This window comes from Muscardinus avellanarius, assembly GCF_963383645.1.
Source record: "Muscardinus avellanarius genome assembly, chromosome: 1".
Classification (NCBI taxonomy): Eukaryota; Metazoa; Chordata; class Mammalia; order Rodentia; family Gliridae; genus Muscardinus; species Muscardinus avellanarius.
In genome coordinates, this window is record NC_137786.1 from 224,123,690 (window position 1) to 224,147,005 (window position 23,316).

A 23,316-nucleotide genomic window follows, 5' to 3' on the forward strand; every position below is an offset into this window, starting at 1 on the left:
CTCGGCTCAACAGATGGGCTGGGAAGAGCGAGGACCAGGGCTGCCGGGAAGGGGAAGCGGTCTGGGGAAAACAAAACAGAGGGCGGAGCCGGGGAGGAGGCGGGGATTCGGAGAGAGGGGCGGCGGCCTGGACCCCAGCGGGGGTGGGCGGGGAGCAGGGTGGACCCCCACACCCCAGCCCCGGCTCCCACCGCGCTGGCTTGGCAGGTCGCCGCTGACGTCGCCGCCCAGATGGTCTCCAGGCTGACCCCGCTGACCCTCCTGCTGCTGCTGGCTGGGGTGAGTGGCCGGCCAGGGCTGGGGGTCCGCTCGGGGTGGGAGGATTAACCCTTCCGGCGCCCAGACGCCAGCAGGGCCCGGCACCCGCGTTTCTGAGCGCGGAAAGACGCGAGTTCTCATCCCAGTGAGTTCTCATCCCAGCGGGGCCGCTGGCCGTGTGGCCTTGGGCAAGTCTCTTCCCCAGCCCCAGCCCCCCCCCCCCCCCCAGTTATAAAGGGCAGGTAGGCCGGGCGCCAGATGCATGCTTGGAATCCCAGCACTTGGAAGGCTGAGACAGGAGGAGCACAGTTTTGAGGCCAGCCTCAGCTTTACGTAGTGAGGCCCTCCGCCACTTCGTGTCAAAATTAAGAATAAAAAAATCGGCCTGGAGATGCAGAGGGCAGGAGAGAGGGGCTGTCTTAGAGTGGAGACCAACCCAGCGAGGTGCCAGCCTGGGAGATGATGAAAACTTGCCCCCAGGTGTGTGGGCGGTGCAGTCACCATCCTGCCTGACCTTTTGTGTGAGTGTGTGTGTGTATGTGTGTGTGTGTGTGTGTGTGTGTGTGTGTGTGTGTCACTAGGATAGAACCCAGGGGTCTTCTATCTCTGAGCTACACCCCTAGCCCCCTTTTTTTGTGATACTGGGAATGGAACCCAGGGGGGCTTTCTACCTCCGGGCTACACCCCCAGACCTATTTTACATTTTATTTGGAAACAGGGGTCTCACTAAGCTGCTGAGAGCCTCACTAAGTAGCTGAGGCTGGCTTCGAACCCCCACGATCCCAGCCTCCCAAGTACTGGGATTACAACCGTGCGCCACCACGCCGGGTTCCCCAGCCCCTTTAAAAAAAAAAAAAGAATAAGAATAAGAAAGGAAAAGAGGTTCTCCCTAAATTGCAGGGGGCCTGAAAAATCGCGGAGGCTGGCTGGAACCTGCGTCCTCCTGTCTCGGCCTCCCGAGGAGGCTCCTCTCTGCCCTTTGAGATTTAGCAGCTGCCTGGTTAACTTGCAGGGGATCTGGCATGAGCGTCCCTCTGATGTCTCCTTGTCCTCGCCCTGGTCACTTAGTCTGTCTCAGGATCACGCTCTGTCTTCGGAATGGGGATGGCACCTGGTGTCTCAGCGGGGAACTCCTGACAGTTGGGGCTGGGTAAATCACTGGGTGTCGCCTCCAAACACCAGATTCTTCTAGAATCTTCCTTCCTCCCTGTCTTATAATGAGTGGAAATGCCCCCAGACATTGCCGAATCTTTTGGGGGAGTCAAAATGTCTCATAGCCACTGATTCATTCTCTCTCTCTTCTCTCTCTCTCTCTCTCTCTCTCTCTCCTTCCTCCTCTTCTTTCCTACCTCTTCTGCCCTTCCTCTGAGAATGCTTATTTTTAGAAGCCACTAGTGGGTTGCAATACACAATTTGAAAATCCACCGTCCTAGCCGGGCATGGTGGTGCCTACCCGTGATCCCAGTACTTGGGAGGCTGACACAGAAGGAGTGCAGGTGTAAGGCCAGCCTGAGCCACGAGCAAGGCTGTCAGCAACCTAGCAAGACCCTGTTTCAAAACGCAAAATAAAAAAAGGACTGGAGGCCGGGCGTGGTGGCGCACGCTTGTAATCCCCGTGCTTGGGAGGCTGACACAGGAGGATCGCACGGGTTCGAAGCCAGCCTCAGCTACTTAGTGAGGCTCTCAGCAACTTAGTGAGACCCTGTTTCCAAATATAATATAAAAAAAAAACTCTGGGAGTATAGCCCGGAGGTAGAAAGCCTCTGGGTTCCACCCCCAGTACCACCGAAAAAAAATTAAAAATAAAAAAAAAAGGACTGGAGGTATAGCTTGGAGGTAGAATGCCCCCGAGTTCAGTCCCTAGTACCACAGAACAAAACAAAACAAAAAAACTAAATGTCTGTTGTTTGTCAGGCAAGTCAGTTAAGACGAGTTATGTATAAGAAAAACAAATAGTAACAATAACAACAACAAAAAATAACCCAAACTTCCTACATGGCAGTCAGTGGTCAGTGAGGACAGAATTTGTGAGTATCCCACACCTTCTGCAGAGAATACCCTGACCGGCCCCCAGCATCCTCCCGTCTCTGAGGGGTCGTGATGTTGGTCCCAGGGCCCTCACCCACCAAGTTGTACCAGAAATTACTCTGTGGATGGATGTCTTCCATATCTCCATCTTCTCTTCCTGCTTTGACTGTTTGAAGGGAATGTGCCTTAGTATGAAGAAGGGAACTGTTTCTTTTTTATATTTTATTTATTTTTGGTAATAGAGATTGAACCCAAGAGCCTTCTACCTCTGAGATCCTCCCCTCCCCTTTTTTTTTAACAGCAGTACAGGATTTATTGGGATAAAACCTGCAGAGGGAGGTCTCCAGGAAAGATTGTGCACTTACTTACAGATTAGATGTGCATGTACATTGTTTTAGGAGAGATTCTATGAAGAGGGAGAGTGGTCGTTAGCTAATGTGGAGGGGCTGTTACTGCAGGGTTAGGCAGACAGTGGGACTTACTGGGCAAGTCTTAGACAAGAGAGTGGAGAAGCTGGGCATGGTAGTGCAGGCTTGTAATCCTAGTACTTGAGAGGCTGAGATGGAGGATTGCAGGTTCAAAACCAGCCTTGGCTACTTAGTGAAACCCTCCACAAACTTAGTGAAAACTGTTTCAAAATAAAGAATAAGAAAAAAAAATAGGGCTGGGGCTATAGCTCAGAGGTAGAATGCCCTTGGGGCGAGAGACAGACAGACAGACAGACAGACATTGATCTTCTTTTGGGAAGCAGGGGAAAGAAGGTACCGAGCACGGCTTGGAATTTCATCTTCACAAGATGGAGTCACTTTTGTTTGAGAGCCCAAACCCTTTGATTTTGAAACAGGATCTTGCTAAATTGCTGAGGCTGTCCTCAAACCTCTGATCCTCCTGTCTCAGCCTCCCAAGTACTGAGATTACAGGCCTGCACCACCACACGCAGCTGAAACTGTTTCTTAAACTACAGGGTGGAGTGTCTTCAAATCCGAATGTTACCAGCCACAGCTCAGAGGATCCAGAGAGCGTGCACGAGGAAAGGGGAGGCCTTATCTCCGAGGGCAATGTCACTGAGAGTATACCCACACAGCACCTCGGGGAGTCTTCTACCTGGCCCACAGCCAACCTGACAACCAACTCAACCACCAAAATGACAGCTAATACCACCGATGAGCGCCCCGCCCCGCCCTTCACCCAGCCAACTTCCCAGCTGCCCACAGAAACTCCCACCGAGCCCTCCTGCCCTGAGCCTGTGGTCCTCTGCTCTGATCTGGACAGTCACGCGGCGGAGACCACCCTGGAGGAAGCTCTGCTGGACTTCTCCCTGAGGCTCTACCACGCCTTCTCAGCAGCAAAGAAGGCGGAGACCAACATGGCCTTCTCCCCGTTCAGCATCGCCAGCCTCCTCACGCAGGTCCTGCTAGGTAAGGCTTTGGCTTCTCTCCAGGTTGGAGGTGGGAGCCTCCCATCCGAGTCCCCAACCCAGGCACCTTCTGCAACCTTCCTCCAGGAGGAAGCTGTGAAATGGGCTACAGAAAGCCCGGCGTGGTGGCGCACGCTTGTAATCCCCGCGCTTGAGAGGCTGAGACAGGAGGATCGCACGGGTTCGAAGCCAGCCTCAGCTACTTAGTGAGGCTCTCAGCAACTTAGTGAGACCCTGTTTCCAAATAAAATATAAAATGGGTCTGGGAGTATAGCCCGGAGGTAGAAAGGCCCTGGGTTCCACCCCCAGTACCACAGAAAGAAAGAAAGAAAGAAAGAAAGAAAGAAAGAAAGAAAGAAAGAAAGAGGCAACAGAAGGGTACTGGTGGTAGGATACGTTTTCATTCTTGGTCATTCCTTCCTTCCTTTCACAAATAGTTCCTTGGCATTATTGTTTGTCAACCCCCTGAGGACTAATCAAGGACCTACAGCCCACCTCCGTGGCTCCTGCCTGACATCCCAGTATGGGGGCACCTGAGACAGGAGGGTCATAGCCTTGAAGCCAGCCTCAGCAACTTAGCAAGGCCCTCCGCAATTTAGTGAGACCCTGTTTCAAAATAAAAAATGAAATAGGGCCGGGGATAGAGCTCGGAGGTAGAATGCCCCTGGGCTCAATCCTTAGTGCCATGAAAAAAAAAAATGAAAAAGAGACAAGGTCTGGGGCGTGGTGGCGCACGCTTGTAATCCCCGCGCTTGGGAGGCTGAGACCGGAGGATCGCACGGGTTCGAAGCCAGCCTCAGCTACTTAGTGAGGCTCTCAGCAACTTAGTGAGACCCTGTTTCCAAATAAAATATAAAAAAGGTCTGGGAATATAGCCCGGAGGTAGAAAGCCTCTGGGTTCCACCCCCAGTACCACCAAAAAAATAAAATAAAAAAAAAATAGAAAAAGAGACAAGGTCTCGGACACCAACTGTGGTCAAGGCGAGGGAAGGGATTAAGGAAGATGAGACTAGGCACAGACTGGCCTAGAGTAGAAGTGTGATAAAGCTGCTTTCTAACTGTGTGGCTTTGGGATGTCACTGAATGTTCTGTATAAAGAACCTCCAGAACCTGGGCGTGGTGGCACAGGCTCGTAATCCCAGTACTTGGGAGGCTGACATAGGTTTGCAGGTTCAAGGCCAGCCTCAGCTACTTAGGCCCTTTGCAATTCAGTGAGGCCCTGTTTCCAAATAAAAATAAAATAGGTCTGAGGGTATAGCTCAGAGGTAGAACTCCCCAGGATTCCATCCTCAATATTGCAAAAAAAAATAAAAATTTTTAAAAACCTCATGAGCCAGGCATGGTGGCACACGCTTGTAATTACCACTCAGACAGGAGGATAGCATAGGGTTTGAAGCCAGCCTCAGCTGGCGTAAGAGACCCTGTTTCCAAATAAAATATAAAATAGGTCTGGGAGTGTAGCCCGGAAATAGAAGGCCCCTGGGTTCCATCATCCCCAGTACCACACACACAAAAAAACCACCTCATGTATAAACCTTATGGGTGTCTGAGACCTTATGTATAAAGTCGAGAAGGTGCTACCGCAAAAGTAAGAAGCCGCTAGCTCAGTGCCCGGCTCAATGGAAGGTCAGAAAATGGGGATGGGAGCCGGGCGTGGTGGCGCACACTTGTAATCCCTGCTTGGGAGGCTGAGACAGGAAGATTGTACAGGTTCGAAGCCAGCCTCGGCTACTTGGTGAGGCTCTCAGCAACTTAGTGAGACCCTGTTTTCAAATAAAATATAAAATAGGTCTGGGAGTATAGCCCAGAGGTAGAAAAGTCCCTTACTTTCGCCCCTAGTACCACCAATAAATAAATAAATAAATAAATAAATAAATAAATAAATAAATAAATAAATAATAAAAAAAGAAAATGGGGATGGGGATGTAGCTCTGTGGAGTATACTGCCTAGCATGGTGCTGGGTCCAGCCTCCAACAACACACACGCACGCACGCACGCACGCACGCAAATGTTAAGCCCTCTGCCTTTTTTTGTTTGTTTTTTTGTGGGTCTGGGGGTGGAACCCAGGGGCAGTCTACCTTTGAGCTATACCCCCTGCCCTATTTTCTTATTCTTTATTTGAAACCGGGTCTCACTGAGTAGCAGAGGGCCTCACTAAGTAGCTGAGGCTTCCCGCGAACCACGAACCTCCGGTCTCAGCCTCCCGAATGCTGGGATTACAAGCGTGCGCCACCACGCCCGGCGCCCTCTGCCTTTCTGAAGGATTGCTGGCTTGGCTGGATGGCATAATTCCCTAGGCGTGGTACAAATTACCACAAGCAGTCAGGCACCATGGTATATACCAGTAATCCCAGTACCTGGGAGGCTAAAACAAGATCACAGGTTGATGGCCAGCCCCGGCAATTTAGTGAAGCCCTCGGCAGTTTAACATGACCCTGTTTTAAAATAAAAAATAAGCTGAAAGCCGAGTGTGGTGGCGCACGCTTGTAATCCCCGCGCTTGGGAGCCTGAGACAGGAGGATCACGTGGATTCGAAGCCAGCCTCAGCTACTTAGTGAGGCTCTCAGCAACTTAGTGAGACCCTGTTTCCAAATAAAATATAAAAAGGGTCTGGGAGTATAGCCCAGAGGTAGAAAGCCTCTGGGTTCTACCCCCAGTACCACCAAAAAATAAAAAATAAAAAAAAAAAATAAGCTGAGTGTGATGGCACATACCTGTAACCTCAGCACTTGGGAGGCTGAGACAGGAGGATTCACAGGTTTGAGGATAGCCTCCACAAGTAGTGAGACTCAGAAACCTAGTGAGAACCTGGTTCAAAATAAAAATAAAATAGGATTGAGGGTATAGCTCGGAGGTAGAATGTCTCTTGGTTCAATCCCCAGTACCAAAAATATACAAGTAAATAAATTAAAAAATAAATCAAAAAAGGCTGGGGGTGTAGCTCAGAGACAGAACATCCCTGGCTTCAACCTCCAGTACCAAACAAACAAGGAAAAAATTATTTCCACAAGCAGAGGAGAGCTGCCAAGAATGCTAGGGGGAATTCCTAGAGGACTGTTGTAGACAGTACATGAGCCCTTTCTTCTGGAATCCCAGAACCTCACATGGGCTAGATGCCAGCAGCACCCCGCTCCCCAGCGATGACACCCAGACTTTCCGCAGACGTCACCAGCGTCTCCTGCAAGGCACGTGCCCATCAACTGGCTTCTGTTAATGTCCTCATTGTCCTGAAACTACAGTTCAGGTCCTGACTCATTCCTTTACTTACTACCTCTGTGCGCTTCAGATCTGTAAGCCACTTCATCTAAAACCTCGGTTTCCTATGGTTTCCTATTTAGTCTAACGGGAAGAGCAACTGTTCTCACATAATGGGGCTTATGGTTCAGGATCCATTGAGATAATATGGGAGAAGCACTTAGAATTCCTGGGACCAGCCGGGCGTGGTGGCACATGCTTATAATCCCCGCACTTGGGAGGCTGAGACAGGAGGATCGCACGGGTTCGAAGCCAGCCTCAGCTACTTAGTGAGGCTCTCAGCAACTTAGTGAGACCCTGTTTCCAAATAAAGTATAAAATAGGTCTGAGAGTATAGCCCGGAGGTAGGAAGCCCCTGGGTTCCACCCCCAGTACCACCAAAATAATTAATTAATTAATTAATTAATAATATTCCTGGTACCAGCTGGACGAGGTGACACACACCTGTAATAACAGTACTTGGGAGGCTGAGACAGGAGGATCACAGGTTCAAGGACAGCACCAGCAAGTAGTGAGACTCTTATCAACCTAGCAAGACTCTGTTTCAAAATAAAACTAAGAGCCGGGCGTGATGGCACATGCTTGTAATCCCAGCATTCTGGAGGCTGAGACAGGAGGATCGCGGTTTGCGGACAGCCGCAGCTACTTAGTGAGGCCCTCTGCAACTCAGTGACACCCAGTTTCAAAATAAAGAATAAAAAATAGGGCAGGGGGTGTAGCTCGGAGGTTGAATGCCCCTGTGTTCCATCCCCAGACCTTCAAAAAAATAAAATAAAATAAAACTAAAAAATGGGAGGGATTGAGGGCATAGCTCAGAGGTAGAATGCCCCTGGGTTCAATCCCCACTACCACAAAATAAAAAATACAATAGGGCTGGGGGAGTAGCTCAGAGGTAGAATGCCCCTGGGTTCAGTCCTCATCACACACACAAAAATCCTAGGACCAAGTAAGTGCTCCATTAATTTTAGCTATTACTGCACAGGAGCTGTGCACAATCAGCATAAATATTTAATAATGGATGAATAACTGAAATAGCATCCATCCTCGTTATAACTTTCTAAATTTCTTCTCTACATAGTCATCTAGTGTTCCTGCAGATAGGGTGAGCCTCCATAAATCCAAACAGGAAGGTGGAACAGGCAGTGGTTAGGCCTGACCTGGAAAGATGCGGTTAGGGTTAGGGTTAGGGTTAGGGTTAGGGTTAGGGTTAGGGTTAGAGCCGGGCGTGGTGGCGCACGCTTGTAATCCCAGCATTCGGGAGGCTGAGATAGGAGGATGGTGGTTGTGGACAGCCTCAATGACTTAGCAGGCCCTTTACAACTCAGTGAGATCCCGTTTTAAAATAAAGAATAGAGCCGGGCGTGGTGGCACACGCTTGTCATCCCAGCATTCGGGAGGCTGAGACAGGAGGATCGCGGTTCGCGGACAGCCTTAGCTACTTAGTGAGGCCCTCCGCAACTCAGTGAGACCCAGTTTCAAAATAAAGAATAAAAAATAGGGCAGGGGGTGTAGCTCGGAGGTTGAATGCCCCTGGGTTCCATCCCCAGACCCACAAAAAATGAAAGAAAGAAGGAAAGAAAGAAAGAAAGAAAGAAAGAAAGAAAGAAAGAAAGAAAGAAAGAAAGAAATAGGGCTGGGATAGAGTTCGGAGGTAGAATGCCCCTGGGTTCCATCTCCAGCACTGTAAATAAATAAATGAATAAATAAATGAATGAATGAATAAATAAGTAAATAAATAAAACAAATAGGTAAAGAAGGGGGAGAAGGAGGAGGAAAGCCTGGAGAAGGAAGCCTGGCTGGGGGATGACTCCTGGTTCCCCAGCTCCGTCTCTCTGGCCTACATCCTGTCTTCCAAAAGAAGGCCTCCAGCCCTGAGGATCTGAGACCCCGGCCACAGCAGGGAGCAGCCTCCATTCAACCCTCGCCCCAAAGGGTGGGTACCACACTCCCTCAAGAGCCCCTCGTCTCGGCCTTTTGTTGCAGGAGCCGGGGACAACACCAAGAGGAACCTAGAGAGCCTTCTCTCCTACCCCAAGGACTTTGCCTGTGTCCACCAGGCCCTGAAGGCCTTCTCCTCCAAAGGCTTCACCTCCGTCTCTCAGATCTTCCACAGCCCAGGTGAGTGTGCAGGACGGCTGTGCTAAGAGGGGCGGAGGAGCGTCCTCAGAGGATCTGGAAGGGGCCTGGCCCTGGGGAAGAGAGGGCGCAGGGAGGCCTGGAGCTAGACCATCTGGATGGAGCACTGGGCAGGGGAGGACCTGGGCAGAGGATCGGGTGGCCCCAGGAGCTGGATCGTTTCTCTGGGGAAGGCTTGGGCCAGTCACGTGCATTCACCACCTCCTTTTAGAGTAAGAATGTCCTTATCTAGTCACAGATAGCTGCCAAGCCCTAAATCCTAGGACTTGGGAGGCTGAGACAGGAGGAATACAGGTTGGAGGCCAGCCTTGGAAACTTAAAAAGACCCTATTTCAAAGCTGGGCATGGTGGCACACACTTGTAGTCCCAGTATTTGGGAGGCTGAGGCAGGAGGATTGCACCGGTTTGAAGCCAGCCTCAGCTATTGAAGCTTTCAGCAACTTAGTGAGCCCCTGTTTCCAAATAAAGTATAAAATAGGTCTGGGATTGTAGTCCAGGGGTAGAAGGCCCCTGGGTTCCATCCCCCATACTAACTAACTAACTAACTATATATATATATATATAAGATCCTGTTTCAAAGTAAAAAATAAATAGGAGCCAGGCGTGGTGGGGCACACTTGTAATCCCACTACTTGGGAGGCTGAGACAGGAGAATCACAGGTTTGCGGCCAGCCTCAGCTACTTAGTGAGGCCCTCTGCAACTCGGTGAGAGCTTTTTTCAAAATAAAGAATTAGGGTTGAGGGTATAGCTCGGAGGTAGATTTCCTCTGAGTTCAAAACCCAGTACTGAATGAATGAGTGAATGAATGAATGAAGCCGGGGTATGGCTCACAAGTTACAATCCCAAGTCACATGTATACACACACACACACACACACACACACACACACACACACACACACACACACACACACTAACGCGAGAGGACCAGAGATCTATAGACATAACGGGCATAATTTTTTTGTGCAAACTTTTAGGTTAAGGAAATCTTTATTTTTTTATTTTTTGGGGTGGTACTGGGGGTGGAACCCAGGGGCTTTCTACCTCCAGGCTATACTCCCAGACCTTTCTTTTTTTTTATATTTTATTTGGAAACAGGGTCTCACTAAGTTGCTGAGAGCCTCACTAAGTAGCCGAGGCTGGCTTTGAACCGCGATCCTCCTGTCTCAGCCTCCCAAGCGCGGGGATTACAAGCGTGCGCCACCACGCCCGGCTCAAGGAAATCTTTAGATTCTTCTCATTCCTTGTCCTTTGGCATTATATGAAACATGTTGCCATTTACATGTAGTATTAAGGGGAGAATAATAGCAATAACAAAATAATAATAAACTTGCAAAAAGCTCACATGCCGTTGTCTTCTTTGGACCTGAGCCTAGGGTTTCACAGAGCTGCTCCGGGAGTGGCGGGTGGCGGGCCGGAGTGGGAGTGCAGAGAGAAGGCCCGGCCTGTGCAGCGAGCCGGCCAGCCGGGCTTCAGCTCCGCAGCCTCACATTTACATTGAGAACTTCAGACATGACTTGATCTCAGAACGGTTCTGCTGCTTTAAAGGGTTTAAAAAAGCCGGCGTGGTGGCGCGCGCTTGTAATCCTTGAGTTTGGGAGGCTGAGACAGGAGGATCGCGCAGGTTCGAAGCCAGCCTCAGCTGGCTTAAGAGACCCTGTTTCCAAATAAAATATAAAATAGGTCTGGGAGTGTAGCCCAGAGGTAGAAGGGTTCCATTCCCAGTACCACCAAAAAAAATAAATAAATAAAAATAAAGTATTTAAAAATTCCAGGTCTAGGGCTTCAGGTGTAGCTTAGTGGTAGAACAAGATATATATACCTATATAAGTTCTAGTCTCACCTCTATTTTATTTTATTGTATTTTTATGGTGTTGGAGATTAAACCCAGGGGCATTATACCACCAAGTAATGCTCCCAACCCTGTTATTTATTTATTTATTTATTTATTTATTTATTTATTTATTTATTTATGTGTTATCAGGGATGGAACCCAGGAGCATTCTACCTCTGAGCTATACCCCAGCCCGATTTTTTTTTGGGGGGTGGGCAGGTCTGCGGATGGAACCCAGGGGCATTCGACCTCCGAGCTACACCCCCTGCCCTGTTTTTTTAAATTCTTTAAGACAGGGTCTCACTAAGTTGAGGAGGGCCTCACTAAGTAGCTGAGGCTGTCTGCAAACTGCGATCCTCCAGTCTCGGCTCTCGAATGCTGGGATTACAAGTGTGTGCCACCACGCCTGGCTGCCAGCCCGATTTTTTGTTCTTTATTTTGAAACAGGGTCTCACTGAGTTGCAGAGGGCCTCACTAAGTAGCTGAGGCTGGTGACGAACCACAGTCCTCCTGTCTCAGCCTCCCAAATGCTGGAATTACAGGCGTACGCCACCATGCCTGGCTTCCTACCCTGTTTTATTCATTTCTTATTTTGAAACAGGTCTCGCTAAGTTACAGAGGCTCTCTACTTAGAGAGCCTCATTAAGTAGCTGAAGTTGTCCGGGAACCTGTGACCTACCTGTCTAAGCCTCCCAAGTACTAGGATTAAAAGTGTGTGCCACCACGCCCAGCTCCTTTTTATTTTATTTTAACCAATTTATTTATTTATTTACTTTTGTGGTACTAGTAGTTGAACGCAGGGGCATTCTACCTCTGAGCTACACCCCAGCCCTATTTTTTTTTTCTTTTTTTTGGAACAAGGTCTCACAAGGTTGAAAAGTCTCATTACTTGCTGAGGCTGTCCTCGAACCTGCAATCCTCCTGTCTCTCAAGTCCCTCAAGTACTGGGATTACAGGCATGTACCACTATGCCCAGCCTAACCCCCTTTTTAAAAAATAAAGATCCGGGCCAGGCATGGTGGCGCACGCTTGCAATCCCCGCGCTTGGGAGGTTGAGACAGGAGGATCGCACAGGCTCGAAGCCAGCCTCAGCTACTTAGTGAGGCTCTCAGCAACTTAGTGAGACCCTGTTTCCAAATAAAATATAAAATAGGTCTGGAAGTATAGCCTGGAGGTAGAAAGCCTCTGGGTTCCACCCCCAGTACCACTAAATAAATAAATAAATAAATAAATAAATAAATAAATAAATTAGGGCTGGGAGTATAGCTCAGAGGTAGATGTCTCTTTGTCAGTCCCTAGTACCAATAATAAATAACTTAATTAAATAAATAAAAAGGGCCAAGTGTGTAGCTCAGAGGTAGAATGACCCTGAGTTCATTCCTAGTACCAAAAATATATATGAAAATAAATAAGGCTGGGCATGGTGGTGCACACCTGTAATCCCAGGACTTGGGAAGCTGAGACAGGAGGATCACAGGTTTGAGAACAACCTCAGCAATATAGAAATATATAACCTCAGCAATATAGACTCTCAGTGATCTAGCAAGACCTGCTTTCCAAATAAAAAACAAACAAAATAGAGGCAGGTGTGGTGGCACACACTTGTAATCCCAGTACTTGGGAGGCCGAGACAGGAGGATCATGGTTTGCGGCCAGCCTCAGCTACTTAGTGAGGTCCTCTGCAACCTAGTGAGACCCTCTTTCAAAATAAAGGATAAAAAATAGGGCTGCGGTGTGCCTCAGGGTTAGAATGCCCCTGGGTTCCATCCCCAGTTTCACACACACACACAGAAATTCCTCTGCCTTGTCAAGTTGGCGGGAACAACTGCATTCAATATTTTAAGGCTCCCCTACCCCAGGTTATGCCAAGATTCTGGCTCTTATACTATATCTAAGCAGCAGAGACACCTGGAAAAATATCTTTGATCTATTAACTCGAGGGGAGAGTTCTCTTTCAAATGCTGTCTTCTCCAGTGAATTTGGCCTGTAGGGAATCAGAGCCAGGAAGTCTTGCCGTGAACTTCCTGAGGCCAGGGAGCAGAGTGCTCCCTGCTGAATTAAAGGAAGAAAGGTCGCAGAGTGGTTCTTCTGCTGTTAGTTCAGGGTTTAACCTCTTTGGGCATCTGTGATAGCTGTGTGGGCTGGCCCCTGCTCCGGCCCCCGCTCCGGCATGAGCTATGTTCACTGGAGTGAGTGGGACGGCCTCTGGGGATTAAACCCAGGGGCATTCTACCTCCAAAGTACACCCTGAGCCCTGGTTAATTTAATTAATTAATCAATTAATTAATTAATTTATTTATTTATTTATTTTGCAGTACTGGGGGTGGAACCCAGGGGCATTCTACCTCTGAGCTACACCTCCAGCCCTATTTTTTATTCTTTATTTTGAAATAGGGTCCCACTGAGTTGCAGAGGGCCTCACTAAGTAGCTGAGGCTGGCCAAGAACTGTGATCCTCCTGATTCAGCCTCCCAAATGCTGGGATCACAAGCGTGCACCACCACATTCCGCTATTTATTTATTTTTTTATTTTATTTTTGCAGTAATGGGGATGGAACCCAGAGGCATTCTACCTCTGAGCAACACACCCAGTCCTTTTTTTTTTTTTTTTCTTTTGCTGTGCTGGGGATGAAACCTGGGGGCCTTCTATCTCCAGGCTATGCTCCCATACCTACTTTATAGTTTGTTTGAAACAGGGTCTCAGTAAGTTGCTGAGAGCCTCACTAAGTAGCTGAGGCTGGCTTTGAACCAACACGATCCTCCTGTGTCAGCCTCCCAAGTACTAGGATTACAAGCGTGCACCACCACGCCTGGCTATTATTATTTTTTCTTTTTTTTTCTTCTTTTTTCTGGTACTGGGATAGAACCCAGGGGCTTTCTACCCGCGGGCTACACTCCCAGACCTTTTTTATATTTTATTTAGAAACAGGGTCTCACTAAGTTGCTGAGAGCCTTGCTAAGTAGCTGAGGCTGGCTTTGAACCTGTGCGATCCTCCTGTCTCAGCCTCCCAAGTACTGGGATTACAAGCATGCGCCACCACGCCCAGCCTTTTTTTTTTTTTTAAACAGTGTCTCACCAAGTTGCGGAGGCTATCCTCGAACCTGCAATCTTCCTGTCTCAGCCTCTCATATACTGGGATCATAGATGGGCACCACTGCGTTTCCGGCTCTCGCTCACTCTCAAAGCTTGCTCTAGGAACAGGTGAGGGTGTCCAAGGGCCTCATGCCCTCCTCTCTTGACCTGCCCCTCAGACCTGGCCATAAGGGACGTTTTTGTGAGCACCTCTCAGAGCTTGTACGGCACCAGCCCCGGGGTCCTGGGCAACGACAGTGACTCCAACTTGGAGCTCATCAACGCTTGGGTGGCCGAGAACACCAATCACAAGATCAGCCAGCTGCTGGACAGCTTGCCCTCCGACACCCGCCTCGTCCTGCTCAATGCCGTCTACCTGAATGGTAAGGAGGCCCGGCTGGGTAGAATCCCCACGCAGCCACAGGGGCCCCCGTCTGCCTTCACAGTTCCCCAACCCCAGCATCTGTGTCTGTCTGTCTCGCCCTTTGCTAACAGGGCCCTTAGCTCCCCTTCGGCCTTTCCCTGGCTGCGTCAGAACCACCCTCTCTTTCTTTTAGCCAAGTGGAAGACACCGTTTAAGCCCCAGGAAAAGGTGGAGCCCTTCTACTTACGAAACTCCGTGATAGAAGTACCCATGATGAGCAGCAAGAAATATCCCGTGGCCCATTTCACCGACCAGACTTTGAAGGCCAAGGTGCGTGGGACTGCCCCGCCGCTGTTCGGGCCTGTCTGCGTCCTGCCTTCCCTCCTGCTGCGGCCCCATCGCTCTGGGGCGCGCTCCTACTAACGCATCATTTCTTCTCCTCCCTTCTCTCTTTCCATGCTAGCTTCTCTCCTTCTCTCTCCAGTCTTGGTCCAGCCAGGCATTGTGTATTTTAAGCTAGAAGACACGATTCTAAGGTTCCTTCATGCAGCTCTACCGCCTCGAAAAGTGAGTCATGTGTCTTTTGCATCTGTCTGTTTCCTTTCCCGCCAAACCACCACCAGGTGGGCTGGTGGTGTCCCGGGTCCTCTGTTTATATGTGCCTGTGTGCAGCGTGCATATGCCTGTGTATACATGTATGGTTGTAGACACTGCGTGTGCGTGCCGCTGGTAAGTGCTTGTTTGCACGTATGCTAAAAAAATAAGGCGTAGAGGGCATGGTGTACAAGCTTGTAATCCTAGTACTTGGGAGACCGAGACAGGAGAATCGCAGGTTTGTGGCAAGCCTCAGCTACTTAGTGAGGTCCTCCGCAACTTAGTGAGACTTGTTTCAAAATAAAGAATAAAGCCGGGCGTGGTGGCGCACGCTTGTAATCCCCGCGCTTGGGAGGCTGAGACAGGAGGATCGCGCAGGTTAGAAGCCAGCCTCAGCTACTTAGTGAGGCTCTCAGCAACTTAGTGAGACCCTGTTTCCAAATAAAATATAAAATAGGTCTGGGAGGGTAGCCGGAGGTAGAAAGCCTCTGGGTTCTATCCTCAGTACCACCAAAAAAAAAAAAAAAAAAAGGATAATAAATAGGTAGGGCTGGGGGTATAGCTCAGAGGTAAAATGCCCCTGGGTTCCATCTTCAGTATCAAAAACAAAAAAGTTTAGGATCCTTAGCAGATATTAAGCAGTATGGTTTCTCTGGGCGTGGGAAGAGAGAGGACAGGATACGGAGCCCAGAGGATTCTAGTCAGTAAACTATCCCGTGCCTAGCAGCCAGCTAATTCAGCCTCGCTGGAGCAGAAAGACAGATCTGTAAGATAGGAAAGAAATGGCAGAGCCCTCCGTATCTGGGTACGAGGAAAGCATCCTTCCTGGAGCAGCCTGGCTTGTCCCTCCCTGGGGGCTTGCCTTTCCGCTGCTCGGTCCTCCTTCATACAGAGCGTCACGTAGCCCATCCCCTCAGGGATCTGGGTGTCAGCTCGAAGGTCACCTTGGCACAGAAGCCTCTTCCCCTCTGAGTGGCATCGCCCTGCCTTATCTTACGTGTGAGACTCAGCACGTGACATTATGTCATTGATCTGCTTATTTAATTATGGTATTGTCTATCTCCCCGAGGCACTGCCTCTCTGCCCGAGTACAGGGGCTTTTCTTTTTGCCATGCTAGGGATGGAACCCAGGGCTTCCTGCATGCCAAGCAAGTGCTCTGCCACTGAACAATAGCCCCGCTAAGCATAGCCTGGAGGTAGAAAGGCCCTGGCTTCCACCCCCAGTACCACCAAAAAAAACCATTTAATTTGTGCATTGTAGTTATACATCCTAATGGGGTACAAGATGGTGGAGGTACACACGCACACAGTGCCCAATCAGCCCTTACCCTTCCTACTCCGTTCTCTCCCCCCTCCTTCCTTCTTGCGTCTGGCCTAGTGATTGACTTTGATACGTTTGTTAATGTACATCGTGAGCATTAGAGAATCTCCCTCTTCCCCCCTCCCATCCCCAGTCAGCTGGCCTTATTTGCTCATCGATAATATCTCTTTCTTTGTCCAGAGTTCCTCCTCTGACCCATTTTCTCCCTAGCTTTCGCATATTAGGGAGAGCATCCGATTTCTTATTTTTCTGTGACTGACTAATCTCACTTAGCATAATGCTCTCCGGTTCCACCCATTTCCCTGGAAATGACGTAATTCTTTCATTTTTGAGACAGGTTCTTTTTTTTTTTTTTTTTCTTTTGCGGGTCTGGGAGGGAAATTCGACCTCCGAGCTACGCCCCCTGCCCTATTTTTTATTCTTTATTTTGAAACCGGGTCTCACTGAGTTGCGGAGGGCCTCGCTAAGTAGCCGAGGCTGTCCGCAAGCCGCGATCCTCCCGGTCTCAGCCTCCCGAATGCTGGGATTACAAGCGTGCGCCACCACGCCTGGCTCATAATTCCTTCATTTTTGAGACAGGTTCTTCTCACTCAGCTGCCCTAGGCTGGCTTTGAACTTATGATCCTCCTGCCTCAACCTCCCAAGTAGCTAGGATTATAGCCCTGCGCCACCGCACCCAGCCTGTCTTATTTTCTTTATCTGCGGCACCTAGAACAACGGCACATATAACAGGTGCTCATGCAGTGTTTGCGGAGTGAATGAATGAATGCATGAATGAGTGAATGAATGAATGAAAAGATGGTAACGGGAGCAAGTCACCCGGTGCGTGTGCCTAGGGAGACGTCACTGCGGAGGCCACCTTTGACCTATTTGCCTGTTCATCCATTCATACACTTACCTATCCACCGGTCCATCCTATCTGATGTGTTTCACCACTCATGACTCATTTAACAGAGCCAGAATGACAAGCATATGGCTCAGAAAACTGAATGTATATGACATGCTCCTGGGGTCACTCTGAGACAGCATCCTTCATCCATGGATCCTGCATCCATTGATTCAAACGACCATATATTTTTTTCTTTTTTTCGTGCTAGGGATTGAACTCAGGGGCCTTCTACCTCTGAGCTACACCGCCAGCTCTATTTTATTTTGTTTTGAAACAGGATCTCATTAGATTGCTGAGAGTTTCACTAAGTTGCTAGGGCTGGCTTCGAACTCTGATCTTCCTGTCTTAGCCTCCCAAGTACTGGGTTTGTAGGCCTGTACCACACCTGGCTACATTCTTCCATATTCTTGCCCATCTTTAAACCTCAACTGTAAGCCGGGCGTGGTGGCGCACGCTTGTAATCCCCACGCTTGGGAGGTGGAGACAGGAGGATCTCACAGGTTCGAAGCCAGCCTCAGCTACTTAGTGAGGTTCTCAGCAATTTAGTGAGACCCTATTTCCAAATAAAATATAAATAGGTCTGGGAGTATAGCCCGGAGGTAGAAAGCCCCTGGGTTCCATCCCCAGTACCACCAAAAAAAAAAAAAGAAACCTCAACTGTATGTAATGCAATTTAATAGTTGTCTCATATTGGCATTATCGACGTTTGGGGGTGGGTTCCTCCTTGTTGTAGGGACATTGTAGGGTCAGCTGCCTTCCTGGCTTCTCACTAGAAGCCAAGGGCACTGTTTGCACATCCTCCTCCACCCCTGCCAGCTGTGGAACAGAATGTATCCAGGCATGACCAGATGTCCACGGGGGGAGCAAATTTGCCCAGGATTATGGACTCTGAGCTACAACTATAGTCCTGCCTTTGATGCATACCTTTCTTTTCTTTTGGCCGCCAGTTGAAAGAAAGTCTTTCTCAATGCAAACCGGGAAGGTAGTTTAAGACCAGCTTGGGAGCTGTCCGTGATGCCTTGCTAAGAGACTAGTACTCAGGCAGTGAGGAGCCAGCAGAAGTTTTTAAAGGGATTGACGGGGTGCCTCCCTGGTACATGCAGGTTGTATACTTTGTGCACAGCATTCTGGGAAGGAGAGAACGGGATCCAGTCCCCTTGCCTGTTATTACACAGCTGGCCAGTGGTAGTCAGCGTGTGATCAAAAACCCATGCTCGCTTCTCTGCCTCTCAGCAGAGAACCAACAGGCACCTCCATTCCATGGCGATCTGGGGGAACTAGATCTGGCTGCTGCTTATCCAGACAGCACACACTAAGCCGGGTCTGGTGGTGCACGCCTATAATCCCAGGCCTGGGGAAACCGAGACAGGAGGATCGCAGGTTCGAGGCCGGCCTCAGTAACTTAGCGAGACTCTCCATGACTTAGCGAGACTGTGTTTCAAAGTAAAAAATAAAATAGGGCTGGGGATGTAGCTCAGAGATAGAATGCCCCTGGGCTCATTCACTAGTACTAAGAAAGAAAAAAAAGAAAGGAAAAGAAAAAGCAATAGTTCACACTGCAGGGCAGCGTCGGGCCACAGGGAGGCCGGCGGAGGGAGAGGGAGAGGGGCTGATGGGCGACCTCTCCTCTCTCGTCCTCCAGGTGGGGCAGCTGCAGCTCTCCCACAACCTGAGCTTCGTGATGCTGGTACCCCAGAACCTGAAGCGCCGTCTTGAAGATGTGGAGCAGGCTCTCACCCCCGCGGTGTTCAAGGCCATCTTGAGAAAGCTGGAGCTGTCCAAATTTCAGCCCACCTACATAATGATGCCCCGCCTGAGGGTGAAGGGCAGCCAAGACATGCTGTCCATCATGGAGAAGCTAGGTGAGTCCTGGCCGCTGTGCCTTCCTCCTGGGCCATCAGGGGAGGAAGGGGGATCCCTAAAACACAGCGTTCTAGGGTGTTTTTGTTTTTCGTCCATAATCTCAGGTTATCCTAAACCCTGTGAGTTAAAGGGGCAGGTGCTAGCTGGGTGGGGTGGAGCACGCCTGTCATCCCATTACTGGGGAGGCTGAGTCAGGAGGATTGCAGGTTAGGGGTCAGCCTTAGCCACTAATGACACCTGGTTTCAAACTAAAAAAATAAAATAGGGCTGCCGGGCGTGGTGGCGCACGCTTGTAATCCCCGCGCTTGGGAGGCGGAGACAGGAGGATCGCGCAGGTTCGACATCAGCCACACTGGCGTAAGAGACCCTGTTTCCAAATAAAAATATAAAAAATAGGTCTGGAAGTATAGCCCAGAGGTAGCAGGGTTTCCAGGAACCCCAGTACCACCACCAATAAATAAACAAACAAACAAACAAACAAACAAACAAAAATAGGGCTGAGAGGTAGAGCTCAGAGGTAGAGCGACCCTGGGTTCATTCCCCAGTATCACCAAAAAAAAAAAAAAAGATGGGGACTGGGGAAGGTGCTGTTCTGATCCTCTAGATCTTGAGGTAACTGAAACTCAGAAACTTCTATGTGATTCGCTGAGGTTTTCACGACTTACCCTGAGCTGGTTCCGGGCCCCGGGGCGAGTCCAGCTCTCTGCTAGGACTCTGCCATCCTAGCCAGCAGCCAGACTCCTAGGTCTCTACTAGGCTTCACAGTGACACTCACACCGACATAGGTAGCCACCGTGGGAAGCTGCTGATCCTTCCCGGCAGCCCCGGGGGCGGGCAGGACACCATCTGACCTTTGACCCTGTCTAGCTCTGCTGCTTCATTTCCTATGGCGGGACTTGGCTGCTTGGCCTGTGGCCCCAGGTCCCAGTGTGCAGCATCTGGAGAGGAGCAGCAAGAGTGTTCATATTCTCATTTACCATTACCCTGCACTACGTGTGTGTGTGTGTGTGTGTGTGTGTGTGTGTGTGTGTGTTACTAGGGATGGAACCCAAGGGCATTCTACTTCGTGTGTGTGTGTGTGTGTGTGTGTGTGTGTATGTGTGTGTGTGTGTGTGTGTTACTAGGGATGGACCCCAAGGGCATTCTACTTCTTTTTCTTTTTTCTTTTTTTTTTTTTGTGGTACTAGGGATGGAGCCCAGGTACAATTTACCTCCAAGCTACACCCCCAGCCCTATCTTTTATTCTTTTTTTCTTTTTTTTTTTTTTTGGTGGTATTGGGGTTCCTGGAAGCCCTTCTACCTCCAAGCTACACTCCCAGACCTTTTTTTTATATTTTTGTTTGGAAACAGGGTCTCTTAAGCCAGCGCGGCTGGCTTCGAACCTGCACGATCCTCCTGTCTCAGCCTCCCAAGTGTGGGGATTACAAGCGTGCGCCACCACGCCTGGCTTTATTCTTTATTTTAAAACGGGGTCTCACTGAGTTGCAAAGGGCCTAAATAGCTGAGGCTGTCCGCGAACCTTGGTCTTCTGGTCTCTGGTCTCCGCCTCTCAAATGCTGGGATTACAAGCATTTGTCGCCGCGCACAGATTTATGACCTATTTCTGATAGACTGCTTCTGTTCCAAGGTCCTTGAAGGCAAGGAAGCAGGTGCGTCATTTTTCAGGGGTTTTGTGGAGGTGGGTGGGAGCCAGGCCTTTTATCTCTTGAGAGAAAGTGGTTGGAGCCACTGATGAGGCTCTCAGACCAGGGGCAGAAGGCACCATGTATAATCTGGCAAGCTGGAGCCGGACGTGGTGGCGCACGTTTGTAATCCCTGCGCTTGGGAGGCGGAGACAGGAGGATCGCGCGGGTTGGAAGCCAGCCTCAGCTACTTAGTGAGGCTCTCGGCAACTTAGTGAGACCCTGTTTCCAAATGAAATATAAAATGGGTCTGGGAGTATAGCCCGAAAGTAGAAAGCCTCTGGGTTCCACTCCCAGTACCTCCAAAAAATAATAAAAATAATCTGGCAAACTGGGAGAGAGGAGGAGGAGAGCATAAAGGACTCCAGACTAACTCGGAAAATTTGAGACAAGGGTCTCCATCAGCAAGGAGTGGTTTTGTCCGGGCATGGTGGTGCACCCTTGTAATCCCTGTACTTGGGAGGCTGAAACAGGAGCATCACAGGTTCAAAGCCAGCCTTGGCAATTGAGGTTCTCAGCAACCTAGTGAGACCTTGTTTCCAAATAAGAAATAAAAATCGGGCTGGGGGTGTAGCATGGAATTAGAACACTTCTGGCTTCAATCCCTAGGACCAAAAGAAGGTGTTTTGGGTTGCTTTTTTTGTTGTGGTTGTTGTTCTTGTTACTGTTGGTGGTGTTGGTGATGTGGTTGTGGTATTGGGGGTTGAGCCCAGGGGCGCTCTACCTCTGAGCTGCACCCCAGCCCTTTCTTTCTTTCTTTTTTTTTTTTTTTAAGTATCTCACTAAATTGCCAAGGCTGGCCTCAAACCTGCGATCCTCCTGTCTCAGCCTCCCAGCTATCAGCAAGGAATTTTGTGCTGGTCCCGACTTTGTCTTTCTCTGGTTGTGCCGTAGAATTCTTTGACTTCACTTACGACCTCAACCTGTGTGGACTGACCGAGGACCAAGACCTGCAGGTGTCCGCCATGCAGCACCAGACCTTCCTAGAGCTGACCGAGACCGGTGTGGAGGTGGCTGCAGCCTCCGCCATCTCCGTGGCCCGCAACTTGCTGATCTTTGAGGTGCAGCAGCCCTTCCTCTTCCTGCTCTGGGATCAGCAGCACAAGTTCCCGGTCTTCATGGGCCGGGTGCACGACCCCAGGGCCTGAGACCTGCAACGGGTCGAGCCTTTCCACCCGAGCCTCAGCTCTGATGCTGCCTGCCTGGACTTGTCCCCAGCCACAGCCCACCTGGAGGGCTCCCTGCTCCCACCTTCCCTTCTATGGCTCCGTGATGCTTGCCAAGCCACTGTCTGCAGCCATCTCTGGTTCAAGTTCACCACTTCTACAAATAAAAACTGGTAGACCAGGACTTCTCTCGTTTGCCTTTGTCTATCGGCTACCTCAGTCTGAGTACAAGAGCTGTATCAGCCAGCTATTGCTGTGTAACAAGTCATTCTAAACTTAGTGCCTTGCTGGGCGTAGTGGCCCACGCTTGTAATCCCAGTAGTTGGGAGGCTGAGACAGGAGGATTGCAGGTTACAGGACAGCCTCAGCAAGTAGTGAGGCTTTCATCAACCTAGAGAGAGACCTTGTTTCAAAAGCAAATATATAGTAGAGCTGGGGGTATAGTTCAGAGAGAGAATGCCCCTGAACCTAATCCCCAGTACCCCAGTAACACACACATACACACAGAGTTTACAAATAAGTTTAGTGCCTTAATACAGTAACCTAACCATTTATTTTTATTTATTTGTTTATTTTTGTGGGTTGGGGAATGGAACCCAGGGACATTTGGCCTCCAAGCTACACCCCCTGCCCTATTTTTTTATTCTTTTTATTTTGAAACCGGGTCTCACTGAGTTGCAAAGGGTCTCACTAAGGAGCTGAGGCTGTCTGCGAACCGCGATCCTCCGGTCTCAGCCTCCCAAATGCTGGGATTACAAGTGTGCGCCACCACGCCCGGCTTCATTTATTATTTCTTTGTGTGTGTGTGTATGTGCGTGCATGCGTGTGTGTGTGGTACTGGGGATTTAACCCAGGGGCATTCTACGTCTGACCTACACCCCTAGCCCTGTATTTTATTCTGTTTTGTGGTGCTGGGGATTGAAGTCAGGGGCTTTCTACCTCTGAGTTATACCCCCAGCTTTCATTCATTCATTCATTCATTCATGAAGTTTCTGAGTTTCAGTTACCTCAATCTAGAGGATCAGAACAGCACCTTCCCCAGTCCCCATCTTTTTTTTTTTTTGGTGATACTGGGGAATGAACCCAGGGTCGCCCTACCTCTGAGCTCCACCTCTCAGCCCTATTTTTGTTTGTTTGTTTATTTATTTATTGGTGGTGGTACTGGGGTTCCTGGAAACCCTGCTACCTCTGGGCTATACTCCCAGACCTATTTTTTATATTTTTATTTGGAAACAGGGTCTCTTACGCCAGCGTGGCTGACATCGAACCTGCGCGATCCTCCTGTCTCCGCCTCCCAAGCGTGGGGATTACAAGCGTGCGCCACCACGCCCGGCAGCCCTATTTTATTTTTTTTAGTTTGAAACCAGGTGTCATTAGTGGCTAAGGCTGGCCCCAAACCTGCAATCCTCCTGACTCAGCCTCTCCAGTACTGGGAT

General features: G+C 49.5%; 1 protein-coding gene across 1 annotated transcript; it reads left to right on the forward strand.

Moving 5' to 3' along the window:
* Positions 1–210: 210 nt before the first annotated feature.
* On the forward strand, positions 211–21,862 carry SERPING1 (serpin family G member 1; the record flags this gene model as incomplete). Its single annotated transcript, XM_080710951.1, has 7 exons — positions 211–279; positions 3,251–3,704; positions 8,943–9,077; positions 14,181–14,384; positions 14,559–14,695; positions 18,812–19,031; positions 21,609–21,862. Exons 1-7 carry the CDS (start codon positions 232–234, stop codon positions 21,860–21,862), a joined length of 1,452 nt encoding a protein of 483 aa, XP_080567077.1. The 5' UTR covers positions 211–231.
* Between the last annotated feature and the right edge of the window lie 1,454 nt (positions 21,863–23,316).